At 48.0% G+C, this 14,865-nt stretch overlaps 1 protein-coding gene across 1 annotated transcript; it reads right to left on the reverse strand.

The window, feature by feature from the left end:
- Positions 1–228: 228 nt before the first annotated feature.
- Positions 229–14,542, reverse strand: LOC122701823 (paired immunoglobulin-like type 2 receptor alpha). Its single transcript, XM_043915167.1, has 7 exons — positions 14,192–14,542; positions 13,491–13,880; positions 4,997–5,197; positions 2,201–2,231; positions 1,169–1,218; positions 912–943; positions 229–740 (listed from the first exon to the last, which is right to left on the reverse strand). The coding sequence occupies exons 1-7, from the start codon at positions 14,241–14,243 to the stop codon at positions 597–599; spliced, it is 900 nt and encodes a 299-aa protein (XP_043771102.1). The 5' UTR covers positions 14,244–14,542; the 3' UTR covers positions 229–596.
- Between the last annotated feature and the right edge of the window lie 323 nt (positions 14,543–14,865).

Consider the following 14,865-nt stretch of genomic DNA (forward strand, 5'->3'; position numbering starts at 1 on the left):
AGCCTGCCTCAGCCACTTACTGGTAACATGGCCTCGGGGAAAGCGCTGTGACCATTCTGGTTCTTGTTTTCCTGTCCCGAATGGTGCATCCAGTGCCACATAGAGTGGCTGATGATGCTGAAATGAGGCCATGCACGTAAAGCACGAACACGACACGTGCTAGTTATTATCCTAAGGAAAGTAGAAGGGTTAGATTAGGGGGACGGACCTTGGGTTCCAGATTGATTACCACTGTTTGGGGATTTATTTGTCTCTGGCCTGAGGCAGTCACTGAACAGAAGTACTAGGGGAGGGATCTGGGTGTGAGCTATCTATCATGGTTCATTTTTTTCAACTTCCGGAAGGACAGAAGTTGAAGGTGACGTCAGCTTTCTCCGCAGATGCATTCAGGCAGATTGCACAGGTCCTTTTATTTTTGTGGTGAAAGTCTGGGGAGGTGAAGAGGGAATCGGGGCGGGGGCTGTGTGACTCTCAGGTCCTTGGTGGCCCCGCACCTGCTGGCCTCTGAGCTGTCTGCGTCTGGCCGGGGAGATTATGAGGAGCTGAGATCCCTGTGCGCAGCTGACTCGAAGGAGGTCCCCACTCAGTCCCACTGCTTAGGCCTTTAAGACAGAGTATAGGGTCTCTTCCTGGGGGCCCTCTTGGGGACGGGGCAAGGGAGGCGCTGCTGTTGCTGGTGAGTTTAACGTAGAGAGGGTGAGGGAGGCGTAGAGGACTCCTCCGCTGCCACCACCATCATCCTGGGGGAGAAGGGAAAGGGGAGGGAGTGAGACAGTTGAAGGGGGGGAGTCCCATCTCAGAGCCATGATCCCACAGCTGATGCCCTGACTACACCGCAGTCCCTCTATTCTTCCACGCCCCTTCTCCAGACCTCCCTCTCATCCTTTCAGGCCCTAATCTGAGCTGCTTACCTTGGCATCCGGCTTGGGGTCTACATGTTGTCCTAGAAAAAAATCAACATGTGCCAGGATCAGGTGACCAGGCAGCCAAGGTAGAGAAATGGGCAGGGGCTCCAGCAGTGAGGTCATCTCTAGTCAGGACCAGGGTCTCAGGGGAGGGTGGGTGAGGCAGGGGAGAGGAGGATGCTGAGGGCACCTGTGTGGGGAGGGGGTGTGGGGAGAAGAAGGAAGACCCAGGTGAGAGCGGGGATGCTGGCGGCAGGACTTACCTTTATTCCCGGTGTTCTCGTAATTCTCTTCCGCGTTTTGGGAGGACTCCCTGAGTGGGAACAGGAGGGCAGTGCTGTGTCAGAGTCTGGGCGGGAAAGAGCTACCACCTGCCTCGGGCCGCTCTCTCGGTGGGGACTCTGTGACCTGCCTGGTCACACTCGGACATGAAGGCAGAGGTTTGGGGCTCTCAGGAGGAGGCTGCCTGGACCGGGTTGAGGGGCCATCTGCAGTGTAGCCCCGTCCCTGAGAGCTGACTGGGGTGGACTCTTGCAGAGAAGCGGCTTTATTGAGGGGCGCAGGGAGGAGAAGCAGGAGGGGGCGCCTGTCCTCTCTGCGGCAGCGCCTGGGTCCAAACTGGAGCGTGAGAACCAGGGAGCTTCCCTCAGGTCCCCCGGGCGGTGCTCAGGCCTTGGTCCCCGAGGAGACGCCGTCCGGGGAGGGGTCCCGGGAGGACACTGTCAAGAGTCAGGAAGGTGAGAAAGGAGGGAGGGGCTGTGAGAAGGAAAAGCCTGGACGTGGCAGAGAGGATGAGAAAGGAACGCGGTGGGCGGTGAGGAGGGTGAGTGTCAGGGAAGGAAGAGGAGCCGGGGCCAGAGGAGAGGGAGCCAGGTTGGGGGCCGCGAGTCACAGGGCAGAGGACAGACTTTAGAGGAGCAAGAAAGGGGACAGAGCGTGGAGGGGACGGGTGTGTTCTGGAAGGACGGTGTTCAAGGGGGAGACAGACCAGGATGAACAGAGGGAAAGGCTGAGACCTGGGGATGGAAGGAAGAAAGGTGGGTGCCAGAGACAGACAAAGGGAGATGTTCTGGGAGAGAGTCAGAGAAAGTGCTGGTCCACTGCTCTGACTTTTTAAGGATCGGGAGCCTCAGGAAGTGAAGAGCCTGGCCTGTGGGGGCTTGGGAGGATGTGGATGGAGGTCCAGGAGGGGAGGCCTGTGAAAGGCTCCCTGGTGCTGCTCTCAGGAGGAAACTTCTTGCTCATAAAATAGCCCCGCCCCACCGCACCCCCCATACTGGAGGACAAGCGCTCACCTGACTGGGGTCCTTGCTTCAGTCTGCGCACCTGTAGGAGGACCAACAGCGTGTCACTGTGCCGTCCACGAAGGCCTGTCTCCTCCCCGCCTTCTCTGCCCTATCCCATCTGAAACCTCCCTGGGAAGGGTTCAGGACTCAGAGCCGCCACCATGCGGGCACCCTGAGGCTGCCCACACCTGTCCCGCCTTGTCCTCACCATCAGTCAGAAGAGCAGTTCTTCCCTGCCCCCTGTGCCCCATCACCCTCTGAACAGGTTGGACTCATCCACCTCCCCAACTCCAGTGACCTCGGTTCCACTCAGTCACATCCTGGACTTTTTTTTTTTTCACTGGGACTAAGAACTCTGACATAGTAAACACTGGTATCATTTTTATGCTTCAACTTTCCTTCCTTCCAGCTCTCTTCGGTCATCATCCCTCTGTACCTGTGCGTGACCTCACTACACTCTTGTCCTGACACTCTTGTCTCTCTCAGGTTACCCAAGCCCCCCACTGAGCCCTCTCCTCTCCACCTGCGCCCTCTCACGGGCTCCCTGACCCCCTGGGACCCCCTGTGCTTCTGGCACACTTGCTGACACGGCTCCAATCCTGGCTGTGCCCTCAGGCAGAGGATGCTATTTGTTTGCCCCATATCCATTCCCTTCTTATTCAGTTACAGAAGCTTGATTTTATTTGGAGCATCAGGGTACCCCGCTACAGGCAGATGTGGGACCTATGGTGAAATCTAGCTGATGATGTATTGAAATAAGGGGAAGTTGTGGGGAGGATTTTTCAGTTTAGTTCAGTTGCTCAGTCGTGTCCGACTCTTTGTGACCCCATGGACTGCAGCACATCAGGCTTCCCTGTCCATCACCAACTCCTGGAGCCTACTCAAACTCATGTCCATTGCATCGGTGATGCCATCCAACCATCTCATCCTGTGTCCTCCCCTTCTCCTCCCGCCTTCAGTCTTTCCCAGCATCAGGGCCTTTTCCAGTGAGTCAGTTCTTTGCATCAGGTGGCCAAAGTATGGGAGTTTCAGCTTCAGCATCAGTCCTTCCAATGAATATTCAGGACTGATTTCCTTTAGGATGGATCTCCTTGCAGTCCAAGGGACTCTCAAGTGTCTTCTCCAACACCACGGTTCAAAAGCATCAGTTTTTTGGTGCTCAGCTTTCTTTATAGTCCAACTCTCACATCCATACATGACTACTGGAAAAACCATAGCTTTGACTAGATGGACCTTTGTTGGTAAAGCAATGTTTCTGCTTTTTAATATGCTATCTAAGTTGGTCATAGCTGGTCTTCCAAGGAGCAAGTGTTTAATTTCATGGCTGCAGGAATTTTAGGAAGACTCTTTCAAAGGAGGACAGACAGCTGGAACATAGTCTTTTTGTCTTTTCCTCCTACGTCCTACTTCCTGTTTAGATTCACAAATCTGGCATCCTAGCAGCTGTCTTGCACATAAAGCAACCTTCAGGATAGAAGTCAGCATCCAGGACAGTGAGCAGACAGGTGGGAGACTCAGTGTCTTAGTACTCTCTGCTTTCTGCCTCCAGATCCTTTTAGATGAGAGGAAAAAAAGTCCCCTCTGTGTTATTTGCCTACTGTTACTTCTGTTCTCTGATGCTAGCAGATGAACACAACTATTTTTTTTTTTGGCCACGGCACAACTTAGGGGATCTTACTCCCCAGACCAGGGATTGAACCCAGGCCCTGGGCAGTGAAAGCACAGAGTCCTAACCACTGGACCACCAGGGAATTAGTTCTTAATCAGTCATTTCTAAAGGTTTTAGTTGAATACTGCTGAAAAAAAACCACAATCAAATACAATGATGCTTGTACAGATTTATGGCTTCTCATCTAAATTGATCATTAAATACCATATTGCATTTTCTCAGTGACTACATCATGTTTTTTTCTTCATCTCAAACCCTCATCCTTAGTCTCAGGACACAACCACTATGGTTTTTGCTCTGCAGAATAAAAGAACGATTTCAGAGTGACCCCATCCTGGCCTCTCCACCGTAGACTGTGTATCTGCAAGGCCAAGCTGAGGTGGCCACTTCACTGCTTCACACTGTTTCTGGGGTCAGAGGCTCTGGGATGTGATTTCCAAGGTCGTCTTTTCTCATCTCCTGGCTCTTCCACAGCCCTGAGCTACCTACAGTCCCTAGAATGCCTTCCTTCCCCTGGAACGACAGTGACCTCTATACCACCCTCACCACCTGGCTAATTCTTCATTCTTTGATAGTTTTGCGCTTCCTCTTGGACATCTTCCTTGATTACCCTTCCTTCCTCCCAACCTACCGCAGCTCTTTCCACACGAGGCCGTTAGCCCTTGAGGCAACTGCTCCCCTCTTCCTCCTGGCCCCCAGATCCTTGAGAGCAGGGCCTGTGCTTTATTTACTTTTGCATTTCCAGTTACCAGCCAGGCTCTGGAAAATCGGTGTCCAACCAGTAGTTGCTGAGTGGAGCCACCTTCCTGTCCCTTCTTTCTCTCTCTTCTATGTTTCCCAGGGCAGGCCCTCCCTCCTTGTGAACCAGAAGGGAGACTGATGAGAAATAATTAAATCAGGAGACAAGAACTAGAAATTATCAGGTTTGTAGAGAGGGATTGGTCTTGAGCGGTGAGTCCCAAACTTGACACAAATACCACATGAGGAGGTAAAATGCAGATTCCCAGGCCCAGACCTCAGGCCCAGAAGGAATTTGCATTTTTGCTGAGCAGCTCTGGTCATTCTGATGCAGGAGGGTTCTGAGAAATACTTAGCTGGGAATCTTGGGGAGAGCTTGAAGGTCCTGGATCACTTACTTTTGCTTCTCTTGCATCTAAAGTACACAATCAGCCCCACAATTGTGGTTACGAGCGCAGCGCTGGCCAGTGCCAACCCGACTATAGCTTCCGTACTCTGGAGCCAAGACCGCGGGCTCTTTCCGCTCTCTGAGTTCCTAAGGCCAGGCATAGCAGTGGTGGCAGCCGTGGTGGTGGGGTTCTGGGTGGTTGTCTTGCGACCTGGGAAGACAGGAGAAATATGCAAATTATTCACTGAAGGGCTGGAAGTATCTGGGTGAAAACTGTCACATCTTGTTCCCTAGTTTGGGGAATGTGGGGAGTGGGGAGCAACTCTCTGAAGCTCTCCCACAGAGAGGGGAGTAACAAAGGGAGATTCTGGAAGCTCTGAATCTTCTTCACTCTGTTTGAACCCTGACTTTACCACTGATCAGTGCTGTGATCTCAGAACCTCATTTCATTACTTACATATAGGGAGAAGTAAATCACAGGATCAAAAACAATTTTTTTTTATTGTGGTAAAATCCATACAACACAAATTTACCATTTTAACCATATTTAAGTGACATCAAGTCGATTCACATTATTGTGCAACCATCATCACCATCCATCTTCCAAACTTCAACTGTCCAAACGGAGACTCTGTCCCCATTAAATACTGACCCCGCATTCCCCCTCCCCCCAGCCCCTGGCATTCATTGTTCTGCTTTCTGACCCTAAGTATTTGATTGCTCTAGGTACCTCGTAGAAGTGGATTCAAACAGTGTTTTTCATTTTACATGATTGTTTTACTAAGTGAGAAAACATCTGTAAAGCACCCAGTATTATTGGAAATATATTACTGTTAAATGAATATGTATTGAACTTTACTTACTACAAACAGATGCTACCTTTGTAGATGTTTAAGGCACCATGAAAAAACTGGCATAATACTAAGCCACATACAAAAAACCCAACTCCAGTAAAATCTTGTGTGGACTGAATTCTGTGTCCACTTAGTAGAAATTAATAATGAAAGTATGAATCCTGTTTCTCAATTGAGACAAAAAATTTAAATTCTTAGTCAAAGAGATATATATAATGACATGCTATTTAGAAAATAAAAACAACAGCAATATATATGTATATTTTAAAAACTCCTGGAATATGCTGCTGCTGCTGCTGCTAAGTCACTTCAGTCGTGTCTGACTCTGTGCAACCCCATAGACGGCAGCCCATCAGGCTCCCCTGTTCCTGGGATTCTCCAGGCAAGAACACTGGAGTGGGTTGCCATTTCCTTCTCCAATGCATGAAAGTGAAGTTGCTCAGTTGTGTCCGACTCTTAGCGACCCCATGGACTGGAATATGACTAAAGCCAAACTCTAAGCTAAATTCATAGTATTAGATGCTATAATTATTTAAAATGGGATGAAAGTTTTGCAATGAATGAATGATGCTATAATTATTTAAAATGGGATGAAAGTTTTAAAAAGTCAATTTCCAAAGAAAAAAGTTACCAAACAGAGAGGAACTAGCTCTAAGGAAACTAAAAGTAATGAAAACCTACGTAGGAATAAATGTTTTTAGGAAACAGGACAGCAGAAAGAATAATAAATGCAGAAAGTGGTTAGAGGGAAAAACAACAACAACAAGGAAACAGACAAGACTCTTGTAAATCGAACAACAACAGAGTATTGAAATCATGAGTGAGTGTGTGCTCAATTATAGGTTGATAATTCTAAAAACCTCTGTGAAATGGATGATTTTCTGAGACAAATAATAATTTTTAAAAATGCATTTACCTTTAATGGATTAGACAAAGAAGAAATTGAGAACACTATTAAAGAACTATTTTTCATAAAGATTTCAAGTTCAGAAGATTTAATGGAAAAATTCTTGTGAATATTTAAGGAACAGATAATTCTCAGAAGATTCTAGAACAGAAAAATATGGAAAATGGTACAATTTCTAATTCATTTCATAAAATGATAACATAATCCTGATGCTAATAATCATTCATAACTTTTAGAAATGTAGATTAAAAGGATAAAAGGCTATTTTTGTTTTAAACTGACCTGAGTCAGGGGAAAATACCTAGTATTGACACAACGGGAGTACAGGTTGGCACAACCTTTGGGAAGGGTTTGGGTGTATCTGTAAGATATCCGAGCACGCCCTTAAACTCAGTGATTTCTGTGCTAGGAAATTACCCGATGGACGTGCTGGTACAAGTGTTCAAAGGCCTGTGTTTGAGGGTGTTCACTGCAGCTTTATTTGTGATTTGGTAGCAGCCTAAATGCCTTTAAATATGAGACTGATTAAGTGGACTACAATCCATTGCTACAGTGGGAGACTATACAGTCATTTAAAAAGAAAGGCGTAGATGTGTGTGTGCTGAAGTGGAAAGATACTTCAGGCCCATGAAGTAAACATAGCCAGCTGAAGATCAGGAGAGTGTGCAGTTTGAGTCTATTATGTTCCATCTCTTGTACATCTGTATCTGTATCTCTTATCTGTGGAGAGAGCATTTCTGCAGAAAGGGGTAGTAGCTGAGAGATAAAGCGGAGAGGAATGTGTTTTTCATTTGATTCCCTTCTGTGCTGTTTGACTGCTTTTAAAACTATATGCAAGTATGTATTACCAGTACTTTTATTTTTAACATGTAACATCTATTTTTATATAAGTTGTATAGGCACATAATTTAAAGCATCAACAAATTCCCCACAGATTATGAAAACAGCAACCCCTCCTCACTCCTTTCCCACTCCCCAGATTGAACTGTTTTTTAGCACCTCTTGCTATTTTTTAGCATTAACCTCACATTTCTAAATCACAGGCTTATCTGGGAAGTGAGTGTAGAGAGAGGAGGTTCTGGGATTGAACCCTGGGACCTCCTCTCTCCACACTGGGATAATCTCTCTACACTTTCACAGAGACACTCAGAAATAATGTCTCAGCAACTGTCTGGCCGTCCCTCAGCCAGTCAAATGGACACAAAACTCTCTCCCCAGAGGTCACAGCTCCTTTCTAGGTCCCAGAACCTACTTCCTCCCCTGCTTCTTAGGCCTGTGGCTGGTCCCAGGGGTCTCACTGTCCCTGACTGGTTTCCTACCCTGTGTCCCCCATCAAAACTCTCAGTTACCCTGTTAGATTAGCTGCCTCCTACCAGGACTCTGACTTATGTCCCAGCGGTCTTCCTGTTCCATCTGAATAAAGCAGCACCCTAGCACCTCTAGCCACTGATTCTGCTTCATTTTCCTGCTTTTCTCTTTTCACTATCACCTGACACACATAATTAATTTTTGTGTGTGTGTGTGATATTCTTTCTATAATCAAGTGTAAGTTCCATGGTTAAGGACATTAATGTTTTGTTCTGTATTGTCTTAACTGCTCTTTCCTCAGTGCCCAGCTTAGGACCTGACACATAGCAGGCACTCAGTCAATATTTGCTATTTGATTTGTTAAAGGATTAAACAAAATAATTTTCCCTTGGAGATTCATGACACTCAACTGTTGCCTTTCACTGTCCTCTATTGCTATTGAGACAGCCAAGCCACTCTAATTCCTGACTCTCTTTATGTGGCCAGTTTCTTCCCTCCTTGGAAATGTATTGGATCTCCCTTTATCAGATATGCAGATGACACCACCCTTATGGCAGATAGCGAAGAAGAACTAAAGAGCCTCTTGATGAAAGTAAAAAAGGAGAGTGAAAAAGTTGGCTTAAAGCTCAACATTCAGAAAATTAAGATCATGGCATCAGGTCCCATCGCTTCATGGCAAATAGATGGGGAAACAGTGGAAGCAGTGACAGACTTTATTTTGGGGGGCTCCAAAATCACTACAGATGGTGACTGCAGCCATGAAATGAAAAGATGCTTACTGCTTGGAAGAAAAGTTATGACCAAGCTAGACAGCATATTAAAAAGCAGAGACATCACCACAAAAACCATTGCCAACAAAGGTCTGTCTAGTCAAGGCTATGGTTTTTCCAGTAGTCATGTATGGATGTGAGAGTTGGACTGTAAAGCTGAGCGCCGAAGAATTGATGCTTTTGAACCGTGGTGTTGGAGAAGACTCTTGAGAGTTCCTTGGACTGCAAGGAGATCCAACCAGTCCATCCTAAAGGAAATCAGTCCTGAATATTCATTGGAAGGACTGATGCTGAAGCTGAAACTTCAATACTTTGGCCACCTGATGTGAAGAACTGACTCATTTGAAAAGACCCAGATGTTGGGAAAGATTGAAGGTGGGAGGAGAAGGGGAGGACAGAGGATGAGATGGTTGGATGGCATCGCTGACTCAATGAACATGAGTTTGAGTAAACTCTGGGAGTTGGTGATGGACAGGGAGGCCTGGCGTGCTGCAGTCCATGGGGTCACAAAGAGTTGGACACGACTGAGTGACTGAACTGAACTTATCCCTGATGTTTCGAAATTTTTATGTTGCAGTACCCCAGGGTTGGTCTTTTTATTTTTACTCATGTTGTTGGGTTCTTTCATTCTGGAAAATTTCTGTAGTAGTTTTGTTGATATTTTCTTCCCCATGGCCTTCTTTTTTCTCTGCTGTTAAAACTTCTGTTGTTCAGAGATTGGAACTCTTGGACCAATTCTCAATTTGTCTTATCCTTCCTTATAATTCCTTTATTATATTTCTAAGGCTGCTATGACAAATTGCTGCAAACTGGGTGACTCTAAACAATAGAAGTTTACTTGCCACAGTTCTGGAGGCCAGAAGGCAGAAATCAAGGTGTCAGCCAGGCTGCATCGCTCGGGAGGCTCTGTGCGGGGGGAGCCTGCTCCTTGCTGCTTTGGCTTCTATGGCTGCTTCACCCCAGTCTCTGCCTCTGTGGTCACATTGCCTGCTCTTCCATCTGTGTCCAGTCTCCCACTGCCCCTCTCTTATACATGTTTATTAGCATCTAGAGTCCACCCAGATAATCCCAGATAACCTCCTCATCTCAAATTCCTCAACGGAATCACATCTGCAGCCATATAAGATGTTATTCACTTGTTCAGGGGCCACTGTTCAAACCACTACAACAATATCCAGCTCTTTGAAGTTTCTTGAACTACAATATCCAGATCTTTCAGTTTTCTCCCACCTTTTAAGGTATTTCCATGAACTTCATCTTTCAATCATATATTGACTTTTCCATCTTTGCTAGTATACTTCTAATTTCTTTTTTTTCTAATTTCTAAGATCTCTTTTTTTGTTTTGAAAGCTCCTTTGCAAAGCATTCTATTGTGTCATATACATGAAATTCTTTAACTTTATGAGGATGATGGTTCTTTGAAAATTTTGATCTCCTTTCATTGTTTTGGATTCTTCCAGGTTCCCTTCCCCTTGATCTGCTCTCTGCATCTCATGAGACAAGCATTCCTTAAATGTTTAGTTCAAAGCTTTTAAAAACAGACCCTCTACCTCAGGCATCCTGGGCACAGCTGAGGTGAGGGTCCAGTCCTGACTGCAGGGGATTTGGTGCAAGGCCAAGACCCCAGCCACCTTGTCCCCTTGGCTCCCAACATGCACGAAGCTGTGAGTGTGTTATAGCAGAAAGTGTATCTCAGATCACTTTACAGTGAGTAGGACAGTATGACTCACTCCACAATGAGTAGAGTGATCTGTTGGATTTCTAGATCTTTCCAGGCCCATCAGATAGCTATTTCGGAGAAGAGTTTCCTGATTGTCTGCCCTTAGTGGGTGTGGTGTGGGAGTACCAGCCTGGCTGCCTGCGTCCTGTGAGGCCTCTACAAGGGTCAAGGTATTTCAGGTCTCATCAGTTCACCAAATCTCTGAATTTAAGAACTGAACCCTTGTCCCCAGTTATGCCCCAATGTACCCCCCAAGACTCCCTGTGGATTATTGTTTCTAGAGCCCATATATCCAGTCTTTTGCTGGGGTGAGGTGTGAGGGTGCGGAGGTGTCTCTGCTTCCTAAATACATTTCAGTTAGTCCTCTAGTTTTCAGATCCCCTTCCACGCCCAGTTTCATGGGTACTAGGAGTTGCTATTCCTGACCCTTTAAGGGGTTTTGCAATGTAAATTGCCTTCCTTCTGGATGTCCCCACTGTTGACTTAGGGTTTAAATCCTCTGGTCTATTTCCTGCTTCCAAAATTTTGTTTTTGTCCACCTAACTTGCAAATGTTTTTGTGCCTCTGGGTTTTTGTCTTAAAAAAAATTCCCTTTGCTGTCATTTTAGTAGATTTTTGGAGGGAGTGGAGGTAAATATATGCATATAACCTAGCATCTTGGCCAGAATTTATGCACTACTTTTAGAGTGAAAATTATATCAAGTACACATTTTTTTAACATATTGCACATTAATAATAAAAATAAAGAATATGGAAGTCTTATGAGACACATGATCTTTGGAAGAACATTACAAAGGTTTACTTAGGGATATAAAATAGGACCTGTTCCTCACTGAAAAGATTGTGCGTTTTACTGATTTAAATTTCTGTCAGTTACTTTATAGATTTAATGCAATTCTGATTTTAAAAACCAACAGGAATGTTTTTCTAGAAACTTGGCAAACTTATTCTAATATTTGTGTGGAAGAATAGGCAGGCAACGCTAATGAAGTTTGAGAAGGAAGTAATGTGGTTGTGATGGAAAAAGTCTTAACAGCCATTGAAACATGATAAAGTTATAATAACTAAAACAGTGTGGTGTGGACTTCCTTGGTGGTCCAATGGCTAGGACTCTGTGCCCCCAATGCAGGGGGCCCAGGTTCCACCCCTGGTCGGGGAACTAGGCTCTGCATGCCACAACTGCATCCCACGCACAACGAAGATCCTGCGTGCCATAGCTAAGATCCGGCACAGCCAAATAAATGAATACTAAAAAAAAAAGAAAACATAGACTAGTGAAACAGAATAGACAGACCAGAAATGGACGCTATTCTACAAAATAACTTAAAAGCTTAGGCCTATTAATCAGTGGAAAAAGGAAAAAATATTCAATAAATAAAGTGAGAACAGTTGATTTGTTTCTTGGTATAAGGATCAACGTAGTTCTTTATTGCGCCCCATTTACCAAGATAAATCTCACTATATATAAGAGCTTTTGTGTGAAAAGTAATCAAATCTTACAAATATTAGGAAAAAATATTTTAACTCTAGTGGGATGTGGGGTTTTGGGTTTAGAAATAAAAGAGAAAAACTACAAATGAGAATATAATTAGATTTGGCTACATAAATAAAACTACTATTTGTTTAGAAATTAATAAGCCAGTTTCAAACTTATGAGTTATATTTGCTATATATATTCCTCTGGCATGATGTTTTGCATGGTGGTACTTCACTTGGATTAAAAATATTTCTTTTTATTACTTCCCTGTAAAAATGAACATGACCATCCCCACCGGGAGCAGAGAATTTTCACTGATACTGCTTAGAATCACCAGCACAAGTGATTGCAAAAAGCAAACAAACGTAATAGATTTTCAGTTTTCAAAAAAATTATCTACAGATAACACACTCTCTTATTGCCTGTGCCTAGAAGAGAACCCCTCTTCTCTACTCTGGAGTCAGATACACTGTTCAAGTTCCGAAGCCCCACTGAGTGACAGATGCTACACGCCCATTATTAGGTTGAAAATAGTCAAGACAACAAGATGACAGGTCAGGAGGTGAGGCCAAGCAGCTCACGGTTAAGAAGGGAGGCCCTGGGGTTAAACTGGGGTCAGACCCCACCTGCACCAGGAGTGACGGGGCAGAGTGACGTTTGCTGTGTGAGCCTCGGTCCCCCTTCCTGTGATGGGAGGATGGCAGCAGGACCGCTGTACTGGGGGTCGTGGGGGAGGTCAGCTGGGGCGATGCTGCCGAGGTGTCCCCCCGGGATGCAGGGCACAGTCAGGGGAGCTGCCGGGACTGCTGCCTCGTCATGACCAGGACAGGGGCAAGGTCAGGGTGGACACGGGGACAGGGTGACCGGAACCACATGGCAGGGGTTGGGGGGAGGCAAGGAGGTAAAGAGGATGGAGGGAGGAGGAAAGAGGAAAGAGATGGGATGGAGGTAGGGGTCTTGACATTCATATTCTGGGGGTCAGAGCAGAGAAGGAAGGGGAGATGGGAAATCAGGTGATGAGGACACAGGACCCCTCGGCACCTGCTGTGTGTGCGGGCTGAGCTCATGGATGTTGGGGGACAGACGTGAGGCAGCTGGGGCTCCACACAGGACTCAGGGCAAAGGGGAGGAGCCGCACCCCGAGATGTCAAGTCACCTGGAGGACGTGGGGCGCGGGCAGGGGCCGGGTGGAGCCCAGCTTGGAGCGGGAAGGGAGGACAGCTGGGAGCACAGAGGGTGCGGGGGCCTGGGGATGGGGGAGGGGCTGGACCTGGAGGGCAGAGAGGGGGATGGGCAAGGGAGGCAGCCCAGAGCTGGGGAAGATTAAGGTAAAGTTGGTAGAGGCCTGGGGAGGAGTAGGAGGGGAAGGGAGAGGAGTTTGAGAAAAGTTATGAGGAGGGGGCCTGGACCAGGCGTGCATTACAAGGTACCAACAGCCTCCAAGAGCCTCAGGGACAGCTGGACTCACCGGGGGTGATGGTGAGTGTGGTCCCCTCGATGGACTGCCACACCTGCTTGCCGTCTGTCAGTGTGTCCAACTGCACCCGGCAGAAGTACACAGACTGGTCCTCCCTCCGCAGGTCTGAGATCCGGAGGGAGCCGGTCTTCTCACGCTCTGTCCAGTTCAGGAAGAGCCGGTTCTTGAAATTTTCATGGATGAATGGAGGGGTCATGTTGTAGATGAACTCCCCATGGAAGTGTTTCCATCTCCAGGATATTCTCATGTTGGGAACCTTGGCTAATTCCCAGGAGTGAAAGAAGGAGAAGGGGATGTGAATGGAGCCACCCTCGGGGGCTGAGAGATCCGTTGGTTGCTTCATCCCAAAGAGACGCTCTGGATTTCTCTCTGCCCAGTGACCTAGAGGAGGGAGGGAGAGACTCTGAAGCCACCAGGAGAGACACAGAAGGTGACCCCAGGCCGTCGGGCACCCTCACCTGCAGGGGGATGTGTGACGGGGGGTAGGACTGGCCCTCTGGCCTGGGTGATCCTCTCTCCACGCTTGGGGCAGGGAGGAGGGTGGAAGATTGGGAGACCCCGCACTGTGGGACCCCTTCTGTTTGTTGGGGGTGGGAGGCCTGGCCAGCTACCCCAGGGGACCCTTCTACACACACCCAGCCACAGCCCCTCCCCGGGGTCCCTGGCAGAGCAGGACACGCCCAGCCACTCACCAGCCTGCAGAGACGCCAGGAGCAGCAGGGGCAGCAGCAGGGGCAGCCGCATGGCCTTGCCCCGCTCCCGGGTGAGAGGACAGGCAGAGCCCTCAAGGCCGGAGGGGAGGCCTGTGGGGGCCCTGGGGGACACTCAGCACCAGGAGTGAGGACCAGGCTCCTCCAGAGGACGGAGGAGGGTGGGGGCCTTCCCCAAACCCGCCCACCCCGACAGTGACGGGCACTTCCTTTATCAACCTGGCTTCTTCTTTTCCTTTGTTGCAAAAAGGCCTCCCTGTGGTCAGTGCAGAGGGAGCCATGGTCTGGGGCTCCTCACCCCCGTCTTCACGCTGGGGGCTGGTCCTGACCTGCGCCTGCTGGGCCTCCCCCCCCTCAGCTCCTGTCTCCCGCCTCACATCTCCCTGGCTAGCCGCCTCTGTGTCTCTCCTGGTCTCTGCTGCTCTGAGTGTCTCTTCTCCCAGGGGAAGGGGCGGCAGCAGGACCAGCTCAGGCTCCTTCAGGGAGAGGTGGGCCCGGGTCCCCGCCCAGCTCCAGCCCCTCAGGGAAGAGCAGGGGGAGCCGCTCACTGGTGGTCACGCTCAGCCCCCCTCAGACATGGGGGCACCAGCCTGCTCTGGCCCCTCTCCCTCCAGGCTGGGGTTCCCCTGCAGTGTCTCCCCCTCTCAGTCTTCAGG

Source organism: Cervus elaphus, chromosome 10 (assembly GCF_910594005.1).
Source record: "Cervus elaphus chromosome 10, mCerEla1.1, whole genome shotgun sequence".
NCBI classification, from domain to species: Eukaryota; Metazoa; Chordata; class Mammalia; order Artiodactyla; family Cervidae; genus Cervus; species Cervus elaphus.

What these genes read in the sequence shown, in the direction of transcription:
- LOC122701823 (XM_043915167.1), bottom strand. Translation starts at nt 14,243, where the DNA reads ATGCGGCTGCCCCTGCTGCTGCCCCTGCTGCTCCTGGCGTCTCTGCAG. An exon ending in TAGATGCAAGAGAAGCAAAA is followed by an intron (nt 2,232 to 4,996) that starts GTAAGTGATCCA and finishes GTCCTCCTACAG; the next exon opens with GTGCGCAGACTGAAGCAAGG. An exon ending in CGAGAACACCGGGAATAAAG is followed by an intron (nt 944 to 1,168) that starts GTAAGTCCTGCC and finishes ATTTTTTTCTAG; the next exon opens with GACAACATGTAGACCCCAAG.